The 23,912-nt window shown below is 41.9% G+C and overlaps 1 protein-coding gene across 3 annotated transcripts in view; it reads left to right on the forward strand.

The window, feature by feature from the left end:
- Positions 1 to 23,912, forward strand: part of PEX14 (peroxisomal biogenesis factor 14) — a 134,731-nt gene that overhangs the window by 37,892 nt on the left and 72,927 nt on the right. For all 3 annotated transcript variants that reach the window (XM_058552875.1, XM_058552873.1, XM_058552874.1), the window contains exon 3: positions 12,555 to 12,639. In XM_058552875.1, coding sequence (XP_058408858.1) covers positions 12,555 to 12,639 — 85 coding nt within the window. The remainder of the gene's footprint in view (positions 1 to 12,554; positions 12,640 to 23,912) is intronic.

Genomic DNA, 23,912 nt, shown 5'->3' on the forward strand with positions numbered 1-23,912 from the left:
GCTGTTAATTACGTAAAATAGGTTATATACTTTCTTGCTTTATTAGGCAGAGTATCTGGAATATAATTTAATCCTGAAGACTCAGTATCGTCATTTTAGATGTAAATGTTTATATTGTGTTGTAAGTGTAGCTCTGTTTTCAAAAACTTGAAATATAGATATGTTATATATTTGCCTCTACTCTAAATGACTCCACCTATGCTAAATGACCCCAAACTCATAAACTTTTTGAATTTTTGTTTGCTTTTCTTAGATGTTTCTCTGTTGACATTTGTTGCTAGGCCTTTTTTTCTATCTGGTCTTTATTCTGTAAGTATCTCTCTACTAGCTGGCTTGTTTTTCCTTTCTCATTTGCAGTTTTTAATCTTCTGTGATGTAGATACCAGATAACTAAGCTTGTATATAAAATAAATAGTAAATAGTGCGAGTAGAGCTTTGCTATGTGTAAAATATATGGAATTTGTCATTTCTTTTTTGGCAGCAGTGATTTCTTCTCCCTTTCCCTCTCTTCTTCCTTCTCTTTGTTGGTTTTCTCCTTTTTTTGAATTAGATGAGACTAGAGAGCTGAGCTCCGGAACAATTGGGTCTTGTCCTTGTCTTTCCTTGACCCAAGCCCATATCCCTTGCGTAGGTACCACAGACTGCCTCACAGAATCAACTTAGAAATTATAAAATGGCATGGCTGGAGAGTCCAGAAGGTCGTCTGTTTAAGCCCTTATTTGACAGAAATGAGGGAATCTGAGGCACAGAGCAGGGATGTGAGAGGTTGGGTTTCAGGACACATTAGTGGCAGGGTTGGACTCAGTGCGCAGGTTTCTTGAGACCCACCCCACTTTCTGCCCTGCCACTCGGGCAGGTTCTGTTCCCTACGAACTTTGAGCAAAACGTGTGTGAATGAGGAAATAGACGCTTCGTGTAAGGTAGAATAATGGAGAAAAATTCTCTGATGGCTATGGGCAGGTTCAGAATTAAAGTACATAAACCAAAAAAGGCTTCTGTTTGTTGCAGCGTTTGGCTGTGTTTGCACTCAAGGTTGATATCGATATTATAGGAGAAGCTTTAATCCTTTCATTCAAATTTACAAGAAATGCTGTTTCCTTTTAGTTAAAAAAAAAAAAAAAAGTCCAAGAGAGCATTTGATTGGAGGAACCAAAAGTCTAGAAAATGTATCCGGGAGTCCTCGTCAATTTGGGGCATAATGAAATATAAAAAATACTCAATAAAAGCTCCTTTATTACTTTAACTGTTTAAATGTGGAGTTTTTAGCCATCAGGTTAATGTTTTGGTATCATTTTTTTATTTGATTGTGAGCACTTTTCCAGGTAGCTCTGCCACTCGAGCGCTAATCAGATTCCCACAGATGAATGGTGCTAGCTGTAGCCTGACATCACCGCATTTTTGCTTCGACATTATTTTATTTGGTTTTCCTGTAAAAGTTAATAACTCTGTGTCCATGTGTTTAAACAGGCAAGAAGAGAGAGAGAAAGGACAATGAGCAGAAAACGATGATTGATGTCTCAGGAAGCTTTTGCCAAATTGAGGAAATGTAGGGATTTTTGTAATTTCAAAGTACTTTCAAAGTATTGCACCCTATGAGTAGGGTGTGGAGAATCAAGAAGGTTGCAAAGCAAGATGGTAATTCATAATTCTTCAGATAGCAAAAAGTGAACTTCTTCCTGTTTCCTAGGCAGAGCTGGAAGGAATTAGAGATGAGATACCATTGATTTAGAGGAGGGTGTTCAATGGAACTGATTTGCTTAATGGTGAAAATTGTTTAAATTTTGTGTTAATTGTAAGTAAATTATGTGCCCATTTTATTTTATTTTATTTTTTAAATTTTAATTATTTTTTTCCCCCAAAGCCCCAGTAGATAGTTGTATGTCATAGCTCTGGCTGGTACTCTGGGTACAGATCTGACAGTAGGTATGAGAATCAGTAGCCCTTATTTCAGTGCTTTTGAAAGATGTGTAAAAAAAAAAAAAAAGGAAAAAGATGACCCTTTCATGGTCTGTGTCAGAGGCATAGCTTGTCCTGCTCCTCTATGCCATATTCTTGGTGTGAATAAGTTACTTCTAAAGTCGACTCCAGAGGTGTGGCCTATGTTAGATACCCCTTTCTTAGAAAATGGAACCTGGCCACCAGCTTATTTCTGAGGTACATTTGACACCCCACTTATTGCCACAGTTGGTTCCACTGATCTTCCTGTCTTGTGGATAGCCTATTCCTGTCTACTCTCTGGGGCTTGTGTGCTCGCTGAGGAGAGTGATTTTTCTTGAGAGGAGCTGATTTCATTTGACCATTTGAATAGAAACAGTTTCTACTCCTTATCATCTTACTGTAAATTTGAAGATTTTTGAGTCTGCTAGCTTACTCTATTATGAATCATACTTTTAGAACTCATACATTTATTTTTTTCCCTTAGGCCACAGAAGAATCTAAAATAATGACAGGAACTAGGACTTGGTGGTCTTCTGTTAGTAGCAGATCTTAATTGTTTACTTTCTTGTGCTTTCCAGTGGATCTAAAGGTGATTTAAAGGCTACCCACGTTTGTCATTTTATTTATTTTTTTGTATGCAAAATATTTTATTTTATTTTATTTTATTTTTTTAATAATTTTTATTTATTTATTTTCCCCCAAAGCCCCAGTAGATAGTTGTATGTCATAGCTGCACATCCTTCTAGTTGCTGTATGTGGGACGCGGCCTCAGCATGGCCGGAGAAGTGGTGCGTCGGTGCGCGCCCGGGATCTGAACCCGGGCCGCCAGCAGCGGAGCGAGTGCACCCAACCGCTAAGCCACGGCGCTGGCCCCAAAATATTTTAAATAACGTACTATCCACTTAAGCAATATCTAGCCTAGAGGCCAAAGCAACTGCAGGTTAGCTGGAAAGGAGTCCAGGTAGGCCTAGCTGAAAATCCACCCCCTCCCCTTTTTTTCTTTCCTTTCCTGTTTTTTTTTGAAGGAATACAAATGAATTCAGTAAATTGAGGGAATACTGCATGCAGAGAGGGAAGATAAGTATAAAAGCAAAAAAGTATAGTAGAATGTGACTGTATGGAAAGAGCTAGACCTTGTTTCCTCTGTTGTCTTGGGCATGGCACAAGGGAAGGGCTTGAGGTATACTTATTTCTATCTTTTTAAAAAAATTTTATCTCTTCTTTTTTACTGTGATCTATTGTCTATTTGCTCAATCCCAGTATACATGTATAGTGGTATCAGAATTGTTAACCTATTACTCCCGTGGGAAACAACTTGATTAACTAGAGTGCAGTGCTTATGTATAGTTCCTTGAGTCCTTAGTCGTATAGTCTCTACTCATTTCCTAACTTACTTAGGTAAATTTTTCCCCAACTCCCTTCAGTGAAGTTATATCATGCATCTGTAACACAGATTCTTTTTTTTAAAATAAATTTATACCCCTCTCATCCATTTCTCCCACCCCTCACCCCCCTGCCTCTGGCAACTATCAATCTGTTCTCTCTATCTATGAGCTTTTTTTTTTTTTTACGATTCTACATATAAGAGAGATCATATGGTATTTGTCTTTGTCTGACTTACTTCACTTAGCATAAGGCCCTTGAGGTCCATCCATGTTGTCGCAAATGGCAAGATTTCCTTGTTTTATATGGCTGAATAATATTCCATTGTGTGTGTATATATATATATATATACACATACACACCCCACAGTTTATTATTCATTCACCCATCGATGGACACTTAGGTTGTTTCCATATCTTGGCTATTGTAAATAATGACACGTTTGTCGTTTTAAATTCTTTTCTTGCTATCTTTTGGATTTGAACTGTTTCTAGGCTGTGACTGCTTTTTTTTATATTCAAATCTATTTTTTAATGTTTAGTCTTTCTCCAGTTTTTTTGTAGGATGTTTGGTAGGAGTGTTAGTGACTTCTCAAAGATTTTAGTTTTTTTTTTTTATTAATTTTTATTTATTTTTTCCCCCAAAGCCCCAGTAGATAGTTGTATGTCATAGTTGCACAGCCTTCTAGTTGCTGTATGTGGAATGTGGCCTCAGCATGGCTGGAGAAGTGGTGCGTCGGTGCGCGCCCGGGATCCGAACCCGGGCCACCAGCATCGGAGTGCGATTACTTAACCGATAAGCCACAAAAATTTTAGTTTTGTGCTGTATGTTGGGTGATGGTAGACAGAATTTCTGGGTCCAGAGCTTATCTTCCTTGGAATCCAGGAGCCCATCTCATTGCCCTCAGAGCAGAAGGTGCTAAGCCATCCTGAAGGGACCTTGCCCTGCACCACCTGGTGGTCACCCCCAGTGATGACTTAATGCTTGAAAGTGTCACTATCCATGACATAACCTTTCTTCATCCCCTTCCTAATCATCTCACATCTCAATAGTGCACGAGTAGAGAGCGTTTTCCCGGTCTCCATCTGGCCCCAACTTCAAAAGAAGTGGGCACTGAAGCAGTGTTTCATCTGCTGAGCATCTGAACGTACCGGAGTTTAGGAGAAGTAACCTTCAGAAAGCATAAAATTCAACCTGTGATGGAGAGAAAGGGGCTAGGAAGTAGAGGCGATGGTAGCGTTAGGAAGGTCTTGGGGACTGTATGGTACATATTTTTAGTGTTGGAGTCACCAGCCACCGTCACTGAGTGAGCTCACAGTTCTCTTAGGGAGCATCTTGGACACTGAGTCATTACATTCCTTTGGAGTGATTCACCTCAACAGCTTGACACCTTCATTAATTTTACAACACGGAGCCTGGCTGCTCTCTGCTTCCTCCTTAACAGTGCAGGGAAATTAGAGGAATATAGAAAATATAAAAGCAAGGGAAACTAGAAGAAGGAACAGTCAAGGAGCTGTTGAAAGACATCATGTTAAGAAATTGAACTCCTTGCCTTTTCTTGGTATCTCCTGGGACTGAGCACCCAACTCTTGCCACATGTCTCTGGCACATAAACCTTTTATTTCTGTTCCTGGCACGCCAGCTGAACCTCCGACTTGCAGCCAGCTCGTTTGCCTTCTCTGCTGAGGTCACTGCTACCGTGATCCGTGTATAATGGCATTTTCCTCCTCTTTTCAGTATGGAGGCTATTACAGTTTCTTCTCTAAACAGGACTTCAAACAATTTGCTGCCAGTTGGATTTCAAAGCCAAGGAAAAGGCAAATGTCATCCTTTTTTTCTCCCCTCTTTGGGTAACTGCTTTGTTGGTTGCATCAAAAATTAGAGGGGCTGCCATCTAAATTCAGGTGGGGATGCATGGGGACAAGGCATTTAAATTTGCTTTTCTTTCTCCCTGAAGGAGAAAATTCTTTTCCTTCTCAACCTTTCCTAAAAAGGAACTTTGATCTTCTCAACCCAGAAGCAAGGGTTTTCATTTCCTCTTCAGCAAGTGTGTGCACTACAGCTCTTTCTATGGCGTAGTGACAGTTGATCTCCGTGTCAGCAGCTCTTCTGTTCAAGCTTTGCTCCTCAACTGCACCAGATCCCTTTGGGCTGGAGATTGGCACCTAGAGTACTCTTCCACAGTCACCCTTGCATCCCTAAAATCTCTGTCACTTGATATTAAATAGTGCATGTTGGCTTAAGATGCTTTTTATTTCCACATACATTTCTAGAAGAACTAGTTTAATAAAATAAAGCAATGACATTCTGACAAGCAGTTCATGCAATATTTTTAACTAGGGCCCAGAAGAAAAATTTAAATGCTGAGATATTTCACTTTGAATGGTAGTTTTTGTGGATATGACATTGCCGCTTTTCATAAAGGCTTTTACTACATATATCAATGTGGTTTAAGAGAGACTAGGGTCAATAATGCATGGTTTGGAATTCCCTAAATACAGATTTACACAAGAGACCTTAGAAATCTTATGTTCTATCATGTCAACTCTTGTGCACTTCTACCAGAGATATTTTATTTCTTTAATGTAAAAAACAAAAGGACAGAGGAAAGTAAAACAAAGGAAATTAGGGCCCGCAAGCTTAATTAGTATAGGGTTGTAACCCAAATCAACAATGGGAAGGACACAATGACAAAAACCAGGAAATTCCAAGTTGAAAGAGAGGCTCCTTCCTTTAACTCCTTGAGTGCCAGGCACTTGCTAGCACACTCCTTACCCAGGTGCAGGAGGCTGGCTCAAGTACAACTCACTGTCTTTATTTTTGAACTTCCTGGCTTTTGTTGACTTTCCCCTCTCCTTTTCCCCCTTGATGTAAATGAAACATACCTTTGTGTGTGTGTGTGTGTTAATTGTAGATAAACGGGCTAAAAGTACCTCTTGGTTTTGTAACCCTCAGAGAAGGAGAAAGATTAAAAAAAAAAAAAAAGAATTCCTGTCACTGTCATCTGTACGTTTTTAATGAGCAATTTTAAAAAATTGAAAATAAAAGAGGAAAATGAATAGGTGTTGAACCAGCCTGTGATATGTAAATGCCAACTAGTAATTACTTAAAACCTCAATTTTCATTCTGTTTCATCTTGCAAACATTTCATTTTCCCTGAGTGAAAACACTTCATTTGGGCTGTGCAAGTTAGTGGAGCGGCCGCCTCTGGCCTGCGCGTCTGCCAGCTCCGGCTAGGGGGCACTTTGGCTCTGCGCTTTGGCTGCCTGAACGCCGTGTCCACCTCAAGGTTATTCCCCCCTTGCCATTCCAGTGGTTTTGCTCCTAGCGTTCAGTGGCGCCCCTCCCCCCTACTCCCACTAGTCTGTTTTCGGGGAACCTTACTCGTCCCTGTCCTTGCAGAGGATCGTATTGAATTTTGGCTGACCGAGCCTTCCTCTGCATATTAACTTTCCCCTCTTACCCGCCTGCTAGACCCTCGGCTTTCCTGAGTTGATTTCACACTCGGAAAGCAGCTTTCTGCCAGTCTCCCTTTCCTTCTTTGAGATTTCAGACACGAATAGTCTCTATTTTTTGGTTACTGCTTCTTCTTTTTAGTCTGTCTCTTCATTTTGGCGGCTGGGGCAGCTCCCCTGGATGGAAGCTCACACACATTTGCTCTACTGCCACACTTAGAATGATGATTCCGACGTTTCTCTTCTTTTACATGCTCACAGAATTTCTTTTACTCTGGTTTAGGATATGACACCTTTTGGCTGTGTTCGTGCAACATCTTGGAATGTGGCTCATGGTTGCCCCTGCTTCCAGGGTGGTTACCCTCCTCAGCCTGTTCCCTAGCTAGAAAGAGAGCATGTAGAATTGAGAAAGAACGGAGAGCCTGGGATTGCGAACCGCAGATTAGAGAAGACTCTGGATGCAGAAAACCAGAATTATGTTGTCCTAGGACCCTGGATCTGAGAGTGCTTTGCCTGGAATCTCAAGGAACAGGGCCTCTTTAGTGAGATATATAGCTTCATAATTAGCCCATTGCATTTTTTCACGAGTGCTAGCATCAGCGTTCTACGATGTGTTTCTCTGATTAACAGCTGCTTTGCAACTATTTCCTTGTGCCACCGATGACCATATTTGTCAGGGAACTCCTGACAGAGTACTGATTTCTTACTAAAAGGCAGCATTTCTGTTTGAAGAGGGTTCTCATTCTTGGCAATGCCCGGCTTTTAAAGTCAGTCCTTGTTAAACCTCGAGTTGGCTTTGGTCTAACGCTTGTTAACAGGATTCTGGGTATCTATCTACTTGAGAGTACGAGCGTAGGAACCTTTCACAGGCAGTTGAATCTTCGGAGCAGCGCATCTGTAGCGGTGCAGCATTGGAATGGGGTTTCAGGCCTGCGTGTCGGTCATTTTCTTTTGCCCTCTAGTTGTGATCTCTCTGGGTTAAAAAGGACGTGGCTTTGGTTGTTAGTTTCATTAATTTTTGAATATTTTTAATATTTTAAAATGGCTAGTGACTAGTCACATTTTAGGAGATAGATGTGTATGTAGCACACAGGGCTGCTGGAATTGGTGGCATTTCAAATAAAATGTCACTGGAGACAATGCATCAGGTTTACATGTCAGTGCAAAGTGCTAAGGCTCCCTCAGACCCCAAGTTCGTTATTAGGCATGCTCTATTCTCCTGTCCCCCTCGTGCAGAAAGTAAAGTGTGTATTCTGAAGATGACAGCATGCAGGTCTTTTGTAGGAGGGTGGAAAACACATAGGAAGCATCTCTTCAGAGAGGACTGTCAGGAACCTCGATTCTTCTCACCAGGGATTACTTATCCTACACAATGCATTTAACAGCACATAGTTCATCGTAGATAGCCCCTGAGTATACTGTATTCCATTGATTTATACAGTTACAAATCCTGGTCTCTCAAATACAAATCTCTCTCAATTGGCCAATCATCTTGGGTCCAAAGGTGTTTTTAACCAGAAGTCCCCCCTTTTTCCTGGGTTGCTGGCAGTCACTCCAGCGTAACGGTTGCAAAGGCAAGAATTTACTCCTTTTCTTTGCACCTCAGTTTTACCTCTAGCTTTAAGTGATAAACAGTGAAAATTATCAGATTTCCCTAAAATTGTGGAGTTGATGGTGGCAGGGTTTTATTTTGCTTTTGGGGGGAGGGAGGCAGAAGATAGGGTCACAGGAGTAGGAGTGGTGAGAAACTTTGCTTCTGTTTTCTTCTGAGTTCGTCATCTTTATTTTTATGAAACCAACTACTAGTAATTCAAGGCACACTCATTAACAGTTCGCTCAGTGCAAGAGGAAGGGAAAGGAAAGCCAATTCCATATTTATCACGGACTCAACAGCAAGTGGCTTCAACAACGGCATCAGGTGCTTTGCACGAGAATTTTCCCTGGCTTGCTGCGCTCCCACAACATGTGCAATAAAGTTGCTGTCTCCGTTTTACATCTTTGACATTGAGGCGGAAGATTTGGCCTGAATTTATGTAATTTAGTTGGGCACAAATATAACCCATGAATAGTCACATTCATCTCCTAATTAGAAAATCAAACGATAATACAGGACAGGCTGCGGGCACCCCATCATTTCGTCCAACAAAAGCGTGTTTTGTGTGCGGGACCTCTGCAGAGGAAGAAGTTGAATTGCTTCATGAAGTTAATGAAAAGTGTTCAACAATAAGTGAATGAAAGATGCAAACCAAGTGCACTGTCAGTTATTTAGTGTGTTAAACTCTTTGCATTATGGGTAAAGGTTTTCGGGAAATCTTTTACCATCCGTGTATGAATCGTAGGGCTTATAAAATTTTGGATTGGACAGGCCCTTTTTCTTCCCATGGTAGTGCCAGTTCCTTTTGCAGAGGGTGGAGAAGGATAAAGAGTAGCTGAAGAAATAATTAGTGAAAGGAGAAGAGAGGTTTTCATGTGTTCACACTTGCATGTAGCTGCTTATCTTGGTATCTTTCTTATTCAGCATGTTACGTTGAGGCTATTAGTTTGGATGCTTTGTGTTTTTGCGTCTGGCGTAGTGATATCGATGCTGTTAAATATGTGATTGCCTGTCGCCTGCATTTTCAGACAAAGATCAAGAGGAACATAAACAAGGCCCAGATATACTTTATGTAGGTGTTTGGCAGTATTATTTTATATGGCTTGAAATTAGTGAATGGAAACTTTAAAAGAAATTGTTCATATTTTTCCAAGTTTGAAGTGTGCCGGGACTTTGTCAAATTCCCGTTAAAATAAATATGTCAATTTCATCTCCTTTCCAAATTCATTTATCTTGCTTTTTTAAAAGGTGTTTTCTACTTTACCTGATGTTTAAATTGGATTCGCTCGTTTATGCTGTTCTTTGCTATATCCCCCACGTTTTTCTTAAATGAATTACTAATGACAGAGCACTCCATCATTCCCTCTCTACAGCCACTTTAAGGAAAGCATGGTGATCTAAACCTTTTAACCTATTAAAGATGATTTTTCCCAATTGAATCAGACCCACCGCAGGTGTAATAACTAATCATTTAAACTACACCTGCTATTATGTATTTTTAAGCCATTATGCGTGTTGGATAGATGATAATTCATGTTTATTGCATTGTCCGATGGATCCGTTTTGCCTACACTAGGCTGATTAATGTATTTAAAGAAATAAGAGATGCAATTTTTAAAAAAAATTGATGGAATGCGCCAAGCACTGCATTGAGTGCACCATTAAACCCATCAGAACTTTGCTCTCTGACCAGAAATGCATATACCAAGGACTATATTAAAAAAGCAAGGTGAAACCTGTGTGTTTTAGTGGTGGGATTCTGTTTTCTTTCTCTGTCATGGAAAATTTTGGAAGGATGAAGGAAAGGTTTATGCTTCTATGGGTAAATGAAAGGAGCTGTGCTATTAGCATCTACTGCTTAAGACGTGCTCATCCGCATTTCCTCGGACCCCTAGTACACATACGGCAGCAGCATGACACGAAGGCCGCAGTTGTCTTGTGTGTGGAAGGTGTAGTTTTTCTCTAGGTGAAGAACAATTATCCCCGCGCCATCTGAGCTGTGCAGATTGGCATTGACCCTGTGGGGCCAGCAATTGCGGACCTGTCCATTCTCTTTCCAGGGCTGGGCCTCTCTTCCTTTGGTTTCTCCTTCCTTCTTTGCCACTTCCCCTTCCCACTTCTCCCTTTTTGTTTCCTTCCGCCTCCACTTCTGCTGCATCCTCCTCTTGTTCCTCCTCTTATCTGATTGCCTGCTTCTTTGCTGCCTTTCCATCCTTCTGATCCTTCCCTTTTCTTTTTTTTCTTCTTTCATTCCCCTCTCCCATCTCTTCATTAAAATGATCTGTTTTGTGGATGTTTGTCAGATTTTTCTTGATTTTGGTGCAACTTGAGGAGATCTGGTTGAGGGGCTAAGGAGATGGGTACATAGTTTTGGGGTTCTAGAATCTCCAGTATCGATTTTTCTCTAGTCCAGAACTGGTTGGTTATCACTGCAGTTCATGGTGGTGGTCAGTATGTTTGCAGTGTTAGACAGATTATAACCAGTCTCAAGAAACACTCGTGTGTCTTATCGCTGACAGGCCCAAATCTGAAAGTCTGGGATACCTGAGTTCATCCTTTAGGGAAAATGTCTTAGGCAAGCCTCCCATAGAGAGGTTATGGGGAAAGTAATTACGAGAATTGCTCTGGCTTTTTACTTTTCTTTCTGATTTATCCTCATATCTTTTGTTACCAGAGAAGTCTGTCTGGTCTTAAGATTGAATTCATATAAAACATGAAGAGAGTATTTGTAACTTGTATTTCATTTATAGTCACAGTACTTGCTGTTTGAATCTCTGTATCACTGTGACCCTTAGCTTGAAGGCTCTTAGGAAACTTTCTTATATTTGGCCCCTTAGAAATTTTTTCTTTCAACAACTTATGAGTGAACTGCAGGGCCTGTTGACTTTACTTATAACATAAGACTATATTATTCTTTTGGTTTTGATGAGATGAATAATGCCAGTCATTTAAAATGGCACCTTTCCTATCTGGGGCAGGTTGGCATTTCCCACCTGTTGGATAGAGAGGTATCTGGGATAGAGAGGAGACAAGTGGTGTGCAGACACACCTTCGTGTGTGCTGAGTTATGTGAAGGTTAATACCTTCAGTTTTCCTTCCTTCCCCTACTTGACTTATTCGTAGATATGAAGATTTCATTAGATAATATCATTATGAGAGGTGGGTAGATAATCTGTCAATCTGTCAGTTTTAGTCACAAAACCCCAAATTTTGTCCTTTGAAGGCTCTTCAGAATTCAGCTCCATTGCATAAGAGGGCCCAGTGTGAATGGCTGTGTGTTGTCTTTTATATAATCCTTCCCAGCTGGTGTATGCTCAGCACTTTGCCAGGCTCTGTAGAGGCAGCGTGGTCTCTTCCCTTCAGGTGCTTGCAGTGTAGTTGGAGAGGCAGCCTGAACATTAGAAGACAGTATAATTATGGCTTCAATTATATGGTACACACTACAAGCATTGAAGAATTTAAGAGAATAGGGAGATTGGAGATGGCTTGCTTATTTAGGGAAGGCTTCTAGGAGTTAAAACAGGCTATAAAAGGGCTGTGCTGATGTGTGCGTGCGTGTGCATAATGTTTAGACAGGTAGAGGCAGGGAAGGGAGGCCTTCTAGAAAAAGGGCATAGCATGGGCGCAAGTGTAGTGACATGGAATGAGGATGGCCAGGAGAGGGCTACCTGCTGAGGAGTATGAAGAATTGGCTTGCACAGAGAGAACAGGAAAGGATTATTGGAGGTCTTGAAAGCTAGGCTGAGGGGATTAATTTCATAGAATAAGATATAGGAAGCCAATGAAAGCAGGGAACTGACATAGTCTTTTATTTAGGTAGATTTTAAATGTGAGAAATAACTGGGCCGGCCCCGTGGCTTAGCGGTTAAGTGCACGCGCTCCGCTGCTGGCGGCCCGGGTTTGGATCCCGGGCGCGCACCAACGCACCGCTTCTCCGGCCATGCTGAGGCCGCGTCCCACATAGGGCAACTAGAAGGATGTGCAGCTATGACATACAACTATCTACTGGGGCTTAGGGGGAAAAAATAAATAAATAAAATTAAATGTGAGAAATAACTGGTTATAAATTTGACCACAATACTGTGCTTATTTCTATGGACCTGGGATAAACTTCTAGGATTTTTAATCTTGAAATTCAGACTATTGAAGTTTACTTTTCTTCTCTGTTTTATCTCCCCTCCCAGATTGCCACAGCAGTGAAGTTTCTACAGAATTCTCGAGTCCGCCAAAGCCCTCTTGCAACCAGGAGAGCATTCCTTAAGAAGAAAGGTACAAGTTCCCCAGGGTCATGCTGAGTGGCCTGCAGAAAGGGACTGGGGATGGGGCGAACAGAAGCCACAGTGCTAATAATAGGATCTTCTATAGCTGTTCCACTAGTGTAGGGGTGGGAGTGAGGGGAGCCCCCCCAGTGGAAATGCAGGCTTCTTTCCTTACAGTGGAGCAGAGAGATGATAGGATTTGGATAATTGAGCACCAGATGTAAGACCGACAGCTCAGCCCAGGACATCCTCGCTCAGGCAGTGTTCAGCAGCAGAAGAGGCCCACTGGATGAGACTGGAGGACTTATGCTTTCTGGTCCATTCTTCTGAGAATGACCCTGGCTGCAGAATGGCTGGCTTTAGGTTAGGAGGTCAGCTGCTTCAGTAAAGAATGAGGAAGAAAGAAATGAAGGACAAGGGAAATGAGATGACTAAACAAGGTCAGGTTAAGGTCAAGCTTGGGGTCAGTCTGATTTACAGATTGAAGTGGTAAATTACTGGTTTTATGGTATTTCTATAAGCAGGGATTAAATGAATCTTGACAAATTCAGTGTTGTCCATAGCAGATAGAATCTATTCTGGCTTTGTTGAAATTTAGGATATTTTTTCATTTTCGTAAAATAGAAAAAAATCCCAAAACAAACAGAAAAAGAAATCAGACTTTTTATTCTTTGAACATTTAATTTTCTAGAAAGCTAGGAAGTTGTTTAACGGCCGTTTTACACCATGAGGGAGGAAAGTGAGTTTTCTTTCCCCCCAAATAAAACTCTTTTTCCTTTAGGAATTAGAATGTCAACCTCAAAAATTTTGAGGGTTTTGAGCTTTTAAGTCATTTGTGGCTAGAATAGAAGATGGAGTGGTTTGGTGGTATTTCCTAGGTCTCCTCAATGCTATGCCACCGAAGTGATTCTGTAGGACCATGTCCCAGGTTTGCACTTGCAGGGTTTGAGCAGAATAAGCTCATGGATTTCATTCACGGGCAGCTGTTCAGAGGCAGCCTCAAGGCTGGTCCCTGTGACTGAGTTGATGAGGGGCACTGTGTGCTTGCTGGCGGCATCGTGCTTGCCCCCTCATCAGTAGGAGATTATTAAAATTTGGAGTGTGTTGGCCAGCCTCTCCACTTTGCAACCATCATGCCACAAAAGAGTTTTTCCTTGAAATATGTGTACCTATGGGGAGTAATTAATCATAAAAGCTTGGGGATTTCAGCTCTCGCATCAAAGGATTGAAGCCAGGGAAAGCTGAGCCTAAAAGCTGTGCTGATTACCCGGGGTAACCTGAGACAAAATCTATGGTTGCCGAGAGATCCTTCGCCCCAGTATATTGTGCAATATTATAACTGCCTGATCTTCTCTTCCACTGACAATGACCAGTTATTCCTCATTTTCTCTGAAACGCAGCTGGGTTAGAATTTCATTTGCAGAAGGTATTTAGAGCAATTTAGAGACAAATGTCTCTGGTGTTTGCTCGGCACTTCCCCACCGCAGGCTTTGCTGAGCAGTTTTAGTATCAGGAGCTCCATCTAATCTGTTTAATTTTAATAAATCCCTGACTGGGAGAGGGAGAGAAAAAAAGAGAGAGAGAAACTCTGGACCAAATAATACTTCTTTTGAGTTAGTTGGGTAATAATTATTGTAGAGAGGAAACTGTTTTGTGCAATTATTATTTGTTGCTCCTTTTAAAAAAAATATGATTAGGGCCGGCCCCGTGGCTTAGTGGTTAAGTGTGCGTGCTCCGCTGCTGGTGGCCCGGGTTCGGATCCCGGGCGCGCACCGACGCACCGCTTCTCCGGCCATGCTGAGGCCGCATCCCACATACAGCAACTAGAAGGACGTGCAGCTATGACATACAACTATCTACTGGGGCTTTGGGGGGAAAATAAATAAGTAAATAAAATTATTTTAAAAAATAATAATAAAAAAATAATAATAAAAATAAAAAATATATGATTAATTCATCTAAGAGTGTTTACCCTATGCCACGCCCTGTTCTAGGGACTGGAGATTTAGCAGAGAACAAAACAGACAAAATCCCTGCCCTCTCAAAGCTTAAATTCTAACGGAGGAAGGTTAAAATTTAGAGTTAACAAATGAAAAACGGTTAACAAATGAAACAATAAAATATGTAGTATGTCGAATGGCAAGTGCCATGGAGGAAAATAAAACCAGGCACGGGGGGTTGAGGAACGCCAGTGTTGGGGTGGGGATAAATTGCACTTTTAAACAAGGTGATTAAAGCATCTCTGTCTGAGAGGGTGACATGTGAGCTGCGACCTGAAGGAGATGAGTATGTGTTGGTATAGAGTGGGCATAATTCCTTCTAGACCCCTAATGTGGGTTACAGTTTTTAGAATTTGAGGCAGCAGGAACCTTGAGAGGCGTCCTACCTTTCCGCCTCTAAAGAGAACCACAGGAGTTTACCCCGTACTTAAACCCGGAATCACTGGACTTAATCACCCATCTCCATTATCCTCTAAAACGCTGCTTCAGTCAGTAATTATCTATTTCCGAGTTGAATCCCAATAGGGTAAGTTTTGGCAGGACCTTTTCTGGGCAGAGAATTCCAAGGTTTGATTGGCGTCTAGGGAAGAGCAACCCCTGTGTGGATTTAAACTTCGCTTTTTAAATTTCTGGCTGTTCCTTGGGTCAGGCATACACGATCAGTGTAGCTTGGCACCATCTCTGATGGGATGGGGGAGGAGGGGCTTTTGCAAAGGAACACGCATCTACCCTGTTCCTAACGGTAGTTGGGAAGGAAAGAGTGGCTTGCTGGTCTTTGGAGGTGGGGAGGGACCAAGGTTCTGGCATCCTTATGTTGGTGTCTCCCTGCAGGACTCATTGCAGTGGCGGGTTTGGAGCGCTGGCTTTGGGTGAGCTCACAGCTACTGTAGTCTTGGCTTTTCCTAGCAAATGTCACTTCAGGGAATTGCAGTGGAGCACTGCCTTGAATTATAATCTTGACTTTCTTTTTTTTTAATAAACATCTCTTTCCTGAAAAGGCAAATCCAATTTTGTTTTTCTTTTAATATTATTTAATATTTAATATAGAAATTGAGGTCCGTGTAGTGCATGTCAGTTCAGTGGAAAATGAGGGTTACTTTAGGCCCATCAGCTGAGTTTGTTTTATTGTGAAACCACAGCCCAGAGCAGGGGCTGCATCCTGTCTGTGTTACTGACAGGTTAAATGTTGTGCTTTCTGATTTTGGGGGGCTGGGGACACCAGGGGAGGGCGACTGGGGAGTGAATGGGATAGGGATGGAAGGGCATTGGTTTGCAAAGGTCTTTTGTGTTTGTGTTTCTTTGTTTTTGTTTTTTGAGATCTCTTTTGGATGCTTTAAAGTCTGAATATGGAGTCATTAATGAGAAACATGAAGTTATTAGAATCATTTATCATTTTCTTTGAAGTTTGTACTGCCAATTTGTGTAATTTACAACATTTCTTTCTTTTATTGAGATTTTTTTGGATGAAAGAAAAGCAGCTGTTCACCTTCGTAGTATTAATAATTTTATTTATTTATTTTACCTCAAAGCCCCAGTAGATAGTTGTATGTCATAGTTGCACATCCTTCTAGTTGCTGTACGTGGGACGCGGCCTCAGCATGGCGGGAGAAGCGGTGCGTTGGTGCGTGCCCGGGATCCGAACCCCGGCTGCCAGCAGCAGAGCGCACGCACTTAACCGCTAAGCCACGGGCCGGCCCATCTTCATAGTATTAGAATAAATGTTTTTGTTTTCCTTCCAACCTCTTGAATCTGCAGATGACACACCAACAGCAGATCAGCCACACATGAAGGTAATTGGACTGTGTGTGGGGTTTAAGGCCTCATGGAACTGGCCTACATATAGAAGCAGTTCTTGCTGGACAGGCATCATATCTGAGGCTTTAAGCAGGCTGCAGTCCAGGAGACTAGAGTAACTTAAAAACAGCGTAGAATCAGGCTAGAAAGTTAGAGGCTTGGACATTGTTGTCAATAGGCTTATGCTGATTTGACACCCTATTCAACCACAAAATGTAGGAGGCAGTCTGCTTCCAAACATGTTCGGCAGGTTGAGTATAAGGTGGGTAAAAGTGATGCCTGTTTGTAGGGGGTAAAAGGGGTAGATGAGGTGGGGGGAAGATAGAGTTGTCTCTTAGCTTACTCTAATATATTTGTTGCAAAGTAGGCTCTAGAAAAAAAGATGAGCGCCATATGCTTTTCTGTATAATCCTGCGTAATGGGGCCTGGGTGGTGTTGGCTGAGACTTTTGCTTATTGTGCCTTCCTCAGGTGTATAAGTAAAGGGCTGTATTCTCCCTCATCTAATAAATAGTCCAGAGGGGAAGGAAAACTAAACAGATAAAACACACCACCATACTTTCTCATTCTAAAAGGTGAAACAAGATCTTATCTTTCTTCTGTTCCTGGAAGCGGAACCTCCAGTAGCAAAACTGCCTCCTTGCTGCAAATGAACTTGAGGAAGAAACCTGATGGTCTCAACCTTGGTAGTGGGGTAGAGGTGAAGGGCTTCTCTCGCTGGAGTATTTTAAGGGGGAGGAAATTCCTACACAGATTTCAATTTGACTCTCTTTTATTACTTTTCTTTTTTATCATTTACGTCCATTTCATGAGGTAGTTTGCATGTCCTTGAATGGAATCTCGTTACCATGAAAGCTTTTTTAGCATTGATTTCATAACAGTCTTAATTTAATAGCTCCGTCATTACTGAGAAGCTCTGGGAGTGGGGCCCTGGCTTTCCAGGTCACTGACCTTTTAATTACAAACCTTGTTCTGATGGCCAGGTTATCGACTGGACAGCTCCCAGCTTGTGCCCCCAGGATGATAACGAAAATAACTGTGTTTCCTCCCCCATCTCCAGGAAAAAAAATTGTAACCTCATGTGTTTCTAAAATTAATTTTCTCCTTCAACTTTACTTTATAATTAATTCTTTAATGTGTCTTAGTGAAGCCAGAAGTCTTTTTATAACACTGTTTTTCCTAGAGCGTGGGTCCAGCAGGTAATGTGGGGGCAGAGCGGGGCAAGGGGGATGAAGATCTTGCCAGCTACCAGCCCATGCTTGATTGTGGCCCATTTCCTCATCCTCAGAAACTTCTGCGGCTGAGCTGGAAGCTTTAGTATTGGCTCTGTGAGGGGCTGTCTGGCCTGTCTGATTCTTTGTTAACGAGGCATGGATTGTGGCACCAGTTTAGATTCAGTCCTGTATCTGCTGGAGTAATTGAGCCCTGTATATCATGGACTTTTTTTTTTTTTTTTATTGATATTTTAATGGTTTCTAACATTGTGAAATTTTGGGTTGTACATTTTTGTTTGTCCATCACCCCATATATGACTCCCTTCACCCCTTGTGCCCACCCCCCACCCCCACTTCCCGGGTAACCACAGTCCAGTTTTCTCTGTCCTATCATGGACATTTTAAGACGACGTTCTCGGTCTGAGAAAAGACATGGGTTGGATGATTGTTCTTGGCTCTCTCTCGTCTTAGATGACGAGGAAACAAGTACCCTCCACGAGGAGTTCTACTCCATCATGAGCTTGAACTGAATAGGTTGGTCTAGGTTCTCTCTCACTGGCAGTTGAGAGGGAGAGGAAAAGGAGAGGACAGTGGCTGGTGAGTAAGGTAGCCATCGGTTCCGGTCTGCCCAGGACTGTCCCGGTTTTTAACGCTGAAGCTCCTATGTCCTGCGCAGCCCCTCAGGCCTGGGCGAACAGGTCACCCTAGCAGTACAAGCCTTACTCAGGAGTGAGAGCTATCAAGAGAGACAAAGTGGGTATGCTTTTGGAAACTAGAGGAAGAAGTCCACTAGCAATCAGCTTGCAGTCGAGTGGCATCTTCCTCAAACACTGCCTGCTCTTATTCCCCCTGGCTCTGCCCTGCTGTGGTGCAGTGCATAGAGCCCCTGGAGGAGGGAGGCCGTGCCCTGCAGGTGAGTGAGGAGCTGCTGGTGCCAGAGCACAGACAGGGCTGTGTGTGGCAGCCGTGTGCTTGTTCCTGAGGATGATTGAGCATCTCCATCCATCTGTTGTGAACGGACCATCTTCCTTCCCTGCCAGTCTTGCATCTGCATATCTATCACCTGCTGTTCTGGCCTAGCCTATTCATCACACTGACTGGTGCTCCCCCCATCAATTTTCCTGCTCCCCTTGTTATCCAAACTTGCCTTGAACTCCACAGATTTTTCTCAGCATCCAGCATGAGAGCTACAGCAGCTAGACTAGCTGAATGCCTTGGAAATAGGGACGCCATGGCTTCCCCATTCAGAGGGGGAGCTGATGATACTTGACTCAGCCTTCTTGTGGGAGCAAGTAGGTTCCTACGCTTCACCCTGCAATGCGGGGACAGTGGCACAGAGGAGCTGAGGGGGAAGAAAAGAAATTTCTTGTGGATTTACCCAGTTGCTTTGAGATTTTCCCTGAAAATGAAGAATGCTTCCTCTTTTCTTAAACTTGTGTGCCTGTAACAACACTACAAAGAAAAGTGAAGTGACCTTGTATTTGATGTGATAATATGATAGTATTATTTTTAAAGTTGTTTTTTATTTTTAGATTTTGAAAAGGTAAGATATATACACGACTTCAGATGTACATGACTTCAGAAATTAAACAATAAAGAAGGATGTACAGTGAAAAATGTCTTCGTCCCATCTCTGGTTCCTGTCCCCTCCACATGCAGCTATTCACAGTTTCTTATGTATCATTCCAAAGATAATCTATCCATATAAAAGCATATTAATATTTATTACTCCCCCCACAGGAACACAAGCACTTTTTAAATACAGTGGTAGCACATTTTGCACTTTACCTTTACGCTTGACATTACATCTTGGCAGTCATTCCACATCGGTACGTACAGATTTGCTTCATTCTTTTCAGTGGCTGCATAGTATTCCATTATATGCATATATCATAACTTTTTTTAACCAGTCCCAAATTTGTGGACATTTAGGTTGATTGCTGTCTTTTGCTGTTTCAGACAATGCCGCAGTGAAAATTCCTGTGTAAACGTTGGTAGACACGTGTCAGTTTGGCACTATGCTAAAGTGAAAGCATTGTGCATGTTAAATAGGATAGGGTATATTTTTCTTAAAGTTTCAGGAGATTGTGTCCCTCCAAAAAGAATATGAAGCTGTTTTCTAATAAAGGCATGACTGTAGGTAGAAAGAAATTAATAAGAGAAAAAAAGACAGTGTAACCAATTATTATTGACACAGCACAGATTTGGATTCTGAGGGGACATTCTGGGTCATTGGTTACATGAAAAATGCATTCTTTCTAAAAGAATCATTTTTTAGCCTGTTTTTCAATGGATCTGAGTTCATAAATTTAATTTTTGATTCAAAATAAACATTCAAATAAATGGAAAGCTTCAGAAACTTGAAGGTTATGATCTGTTTTCAAATGAAGTATATAGCTTAGTTTTCTTTTGTTGTTATTGGACGTTTTAGGGGTCCTAGGCCGTTGGTTAGGTGGTGAGCCTTTATTCAGTACCTATTGTGTGCAGGGTATTATTACATTAGGCACTTCATGAAAGAAAAATGAAGTAACTGTCTTTTACAATACAAGAGGCTCATTAGAAGGAAGTAGGAATAGATTCTGAGTGCTTATCGAGTGGATCCATGTATACCCATGAAATATAGCAATATCTCAGAAGGCAGCAAAATCGGAGTGGGGAGAGATTGGAGTACAATTGGCCCTCTGCAACTGTGGGCCCTGCACCCGCGGGTACGGAGGGTTGACTAAGGGACTTGAGCATCCGTGAATTTTGGTGCCCGAGGCGGGTTCTGGACCCAGTCCGCTGTGGATACCGAGGCGCGACATATAGAGCTCACTAGACTGTGAGCTCCTCAGGGCAGTGCCCATGCCTCATTCTTGCCAGCACCCTGAGCACCTGGCATAGCCATCCTCAGTCAGAGTCTGATGAGTGAGGGACTAAATGATGGATGGCTGGAATTAGAAGACACTTCCTGGGAAAAGTTTCAAAAGGAGCTCAGTTTTTCTTAAGTCTACAGTTGATGTATTTGTTCAACTCTAGTAGAAGTGTAAGGTGGTTTCAGAATTGCTAACCTATGCGCCTTTACCAACTCGAGCACAGTGTTTATGTGCAGGTCTTTTTGTCTTTAGCTTTATAGTATCCAGTGAAAACACTTTTCCAAAGTTACTTAGATCAATATTGAGGGAGGCACTGGGTATAGATGGTCAGAGAAGAGTGAGAAGGGCATTGTTAGTGAAGGCAGGCTCCTGCAGACGTGTGTGCAGTTAGCTGGATTGGTCTATGGGGCCTGCAAAAAAAAAAAGAGGATTGAGGTTGGTGAGATGGGCAGTGAGTGAGGGAGGAGCCAGTGACAGGACTAGAACCAAATCTTCTGACTAGAGTGCTTTAAACTATACCACATACTTTCTGGAAAGGAAGGTCAGAACCACAGACATTGTAGAAAAAAGAGTAAGCCATACTCAGTAGTAGATTTGATGTGTGAGGTGAAGGAGACAGGACTGAAGATGACTGTCAGGGTTATTTTGTTTCGTTATGCAGCTTGATTGAATTATTGACACACAGTAACCTATACGTATTTAATTTGTACAGTTTAAACATGTTTGATATACGTATGTGAAAGCTGTGAAACCATCACTGCAATCAAGATAATGAACACACTGATCACCCCCAAATGTTTCTTGTGCCCTTTGTAATTCCTTCCTCCAGCCTCCTCCACTACATACCCTGGTTCCTAGAAAAGCCCTGCTCTGCTTTCTCTCACTTTCGTTTGCATTTTCTAGAATTTTATACAAATGGAATCGTACTGGGTGTACCCTTTTTTTGGTCTGGGCTTTTTCACTCAGCATAATTATTTTGAGATTCATCCATGTTGTTACATGTACTAGTGGTTCATTCCTTTTCATTGCTGAATAGTATTCCATTGTTGGAATATAATGCAATTTGTTTATCCATTCACCTGTTGGTGGACATTTGAGTTGTCTCCAGTTTTTAGCTACTAAAAATAAAGCTACTATGAATATTTGTGTATAAATCTTTGTAGGAACATATAATTCCTTTTGGGTGGAATGTCTGGATCATATGGTAGGTGTATGTTTAGGTCTTTAAGAAACTTCAAACTGTTTTCGAAAGTGTTTGCACCATTTTATGTTCTCCCCAGTCATGTATGAGTATACCAGGGTTTTGAGCCTGGAAAATAGGAAGATACAGGTGTTATATTTGTAATTTGTTTCCGATAATAAAACCACACGGCTTTGGAAGTGTTCTTAAGAGTGACTACAGGGCCGGCCCCGTGGCTTAGCAGTTAAGTGCGCGCACTCCACTGCTGGCGGCCCGGGTTTGGATCCCGGGCACGCACTGACGCACCGCTTCTCCGGCCATGCTGAGGCCGCGTCCCACATACAGCAACTAGAAGCATGTGCAACTATGACATACAACTATCTACTGGGGCTTTGGGGGGAAAAAAAAAAAGGAGGAGGATTGGCAATAGATGTTAGCTCAGATCCAGTCTTCCTCAGCAAAAAAAAAAAAAAAAAAGAGGATTAGCACGGATGTTAGCTCAGGGCTGATCTTCCTCACAAAAAAAAAAAAAGAGTGACTACATAATAGGTCATGTTTGGAATACTTCAGCTTGGGAGGTAATAGTGCATAGACTGCCTGGGTTCAAATCCCAGCTTCACCACTTTCTAGCTGTGTGGCCCTGGATAAAATACTTAACCTCACTGTGCCATAGTTTCTTTATCTGTAAGATGGGATTAATGATAGTATGTAGTACAAAAGGTTCTTTTAAGAATTAAATGAAAATAATGTGAAAAGTGCTTAGCAGAGTGCCTGGCACTAAAATAAAGGCTTAATTGAGGAGGACAATGATCAACAGTATATATCCTGTTAGAAGGGATATTCTTTTTTTTGCTGAGGAAGATTAGCCCTGAGCTAACATCTGTTGCTAATCTTCCTCGTTTTTTTTTTTTGCTTGAGGAAGATTAGCCCTGAGCTAACAACCTCTTCTTTATATGTGGGTCGCCACCACAGCATGGCTGATGAGTAGTGTGGGTCCACACCCAGGATCCGAACCCATGAACCTGGGCCACCAAAGCGGAATGTGCCGAACTTAACCACTACGCCATGGGGCCAACCCCTTAGAAGGTATATTCTTAATGGCTGTAGTCAGTTTGCTGTAATGTTATGTTGATAAACTTGTTGATATTGTAAAAATTCATGAAACAGGAACCTCTAAGAATTTTGAGCAGAGAGATTTAATACAGGTAGTTGGAAACTGACTCACTTATTGAAAGGGCCAGAGGAGTGGACTCAAGGCCAGGCCTCCAGGAATGACTTCCAGAACATTGAAGGACTAACTTGCCAGGGGAGCTGCTCCCTCTGTTCCAGTCAGGAAAGTGGGGTCTCAGGAGGCTACCACTGGAACTTTTGAGTTCACGAGCACGCCTTTGTAGCTATGATCCAGAGATCAGGAAGTTGCTACTGCCACCACTTGCAGTATGTCCTGACATCCGTGAAAATAGTGACAGGACATTGGAGTATGAACTTGGCTTTTACCTTTGTCAGAATTGCCTCTTGACCCCCGTGAAGTATCTTGCTTGCCAATCTGCTGATGTTTGCAACAATCAAAAGCAGCGGCTACAGGTCTTGTGCCTCATTTCCACTTTCCAAATCAGCTGTGAGTGCATCTAATTCCCATCCAGAACTCTTGCTGCCAGGGAGTCTGGGAAGTGTATCTTTTGGCCTTCCAGCCTCTCTCATATGGGAAGGCACACTAGAAAGAGGTGGGAATAGATGCTAAGTGCTATCAGAGGAATCCATAGAAGAAAAAAGATTCACAAATACAACATATTTGTCCCAAAACAGGGCACAAGCGCATTTACATCACAAGCCTCTTTCTTATTGAAGGCTTAACTTGGGATTTTTGAAGCCATTTAGATAAACAGCCCACAAAATGAAGAGAGTGTTCCATTTTGCTCCAAAGCATGCTGATAAAAAAAAAAAAAGTCGACCAAAAGAGAGTTCATGTTTTCAGTCTGTAAGCAGGTGGCAGTGGTTTATTTATAAATCTGAAGAATTTCATTCAACACAGAACAAATTGTGTGTATATATAAGGGAAGGATATTTTTTTAGTCAAGTATTTTTGTTGTTTTTGAGAAGAGCTGGGCCTTTAATTGTTAACAAAAGCTGTAGTGATGTATCTCCAGTTTGTCCAAGAGATAAATATTGTTGTGTTCTGTATCACCACTGGCTTTCTGAGATGATTTTAAGAATACTTGTCACTACTGTCTGGCCTCACTT

This window comes from Diceros bicornis, chromosome 13, assembly GCF_020826845.1.
Source record: "Diceros bicornis minor isolate mBicDic1 chromosome 13, mDicBic1.mat.cur, whole genome shotgun sequence".
Lineage (NCBI taxonomy): Eukaryota > Metazoa > Chordata > Mammalia > Perissodactyla > Rhinocerotidae > Diceros > Diceros bicornis.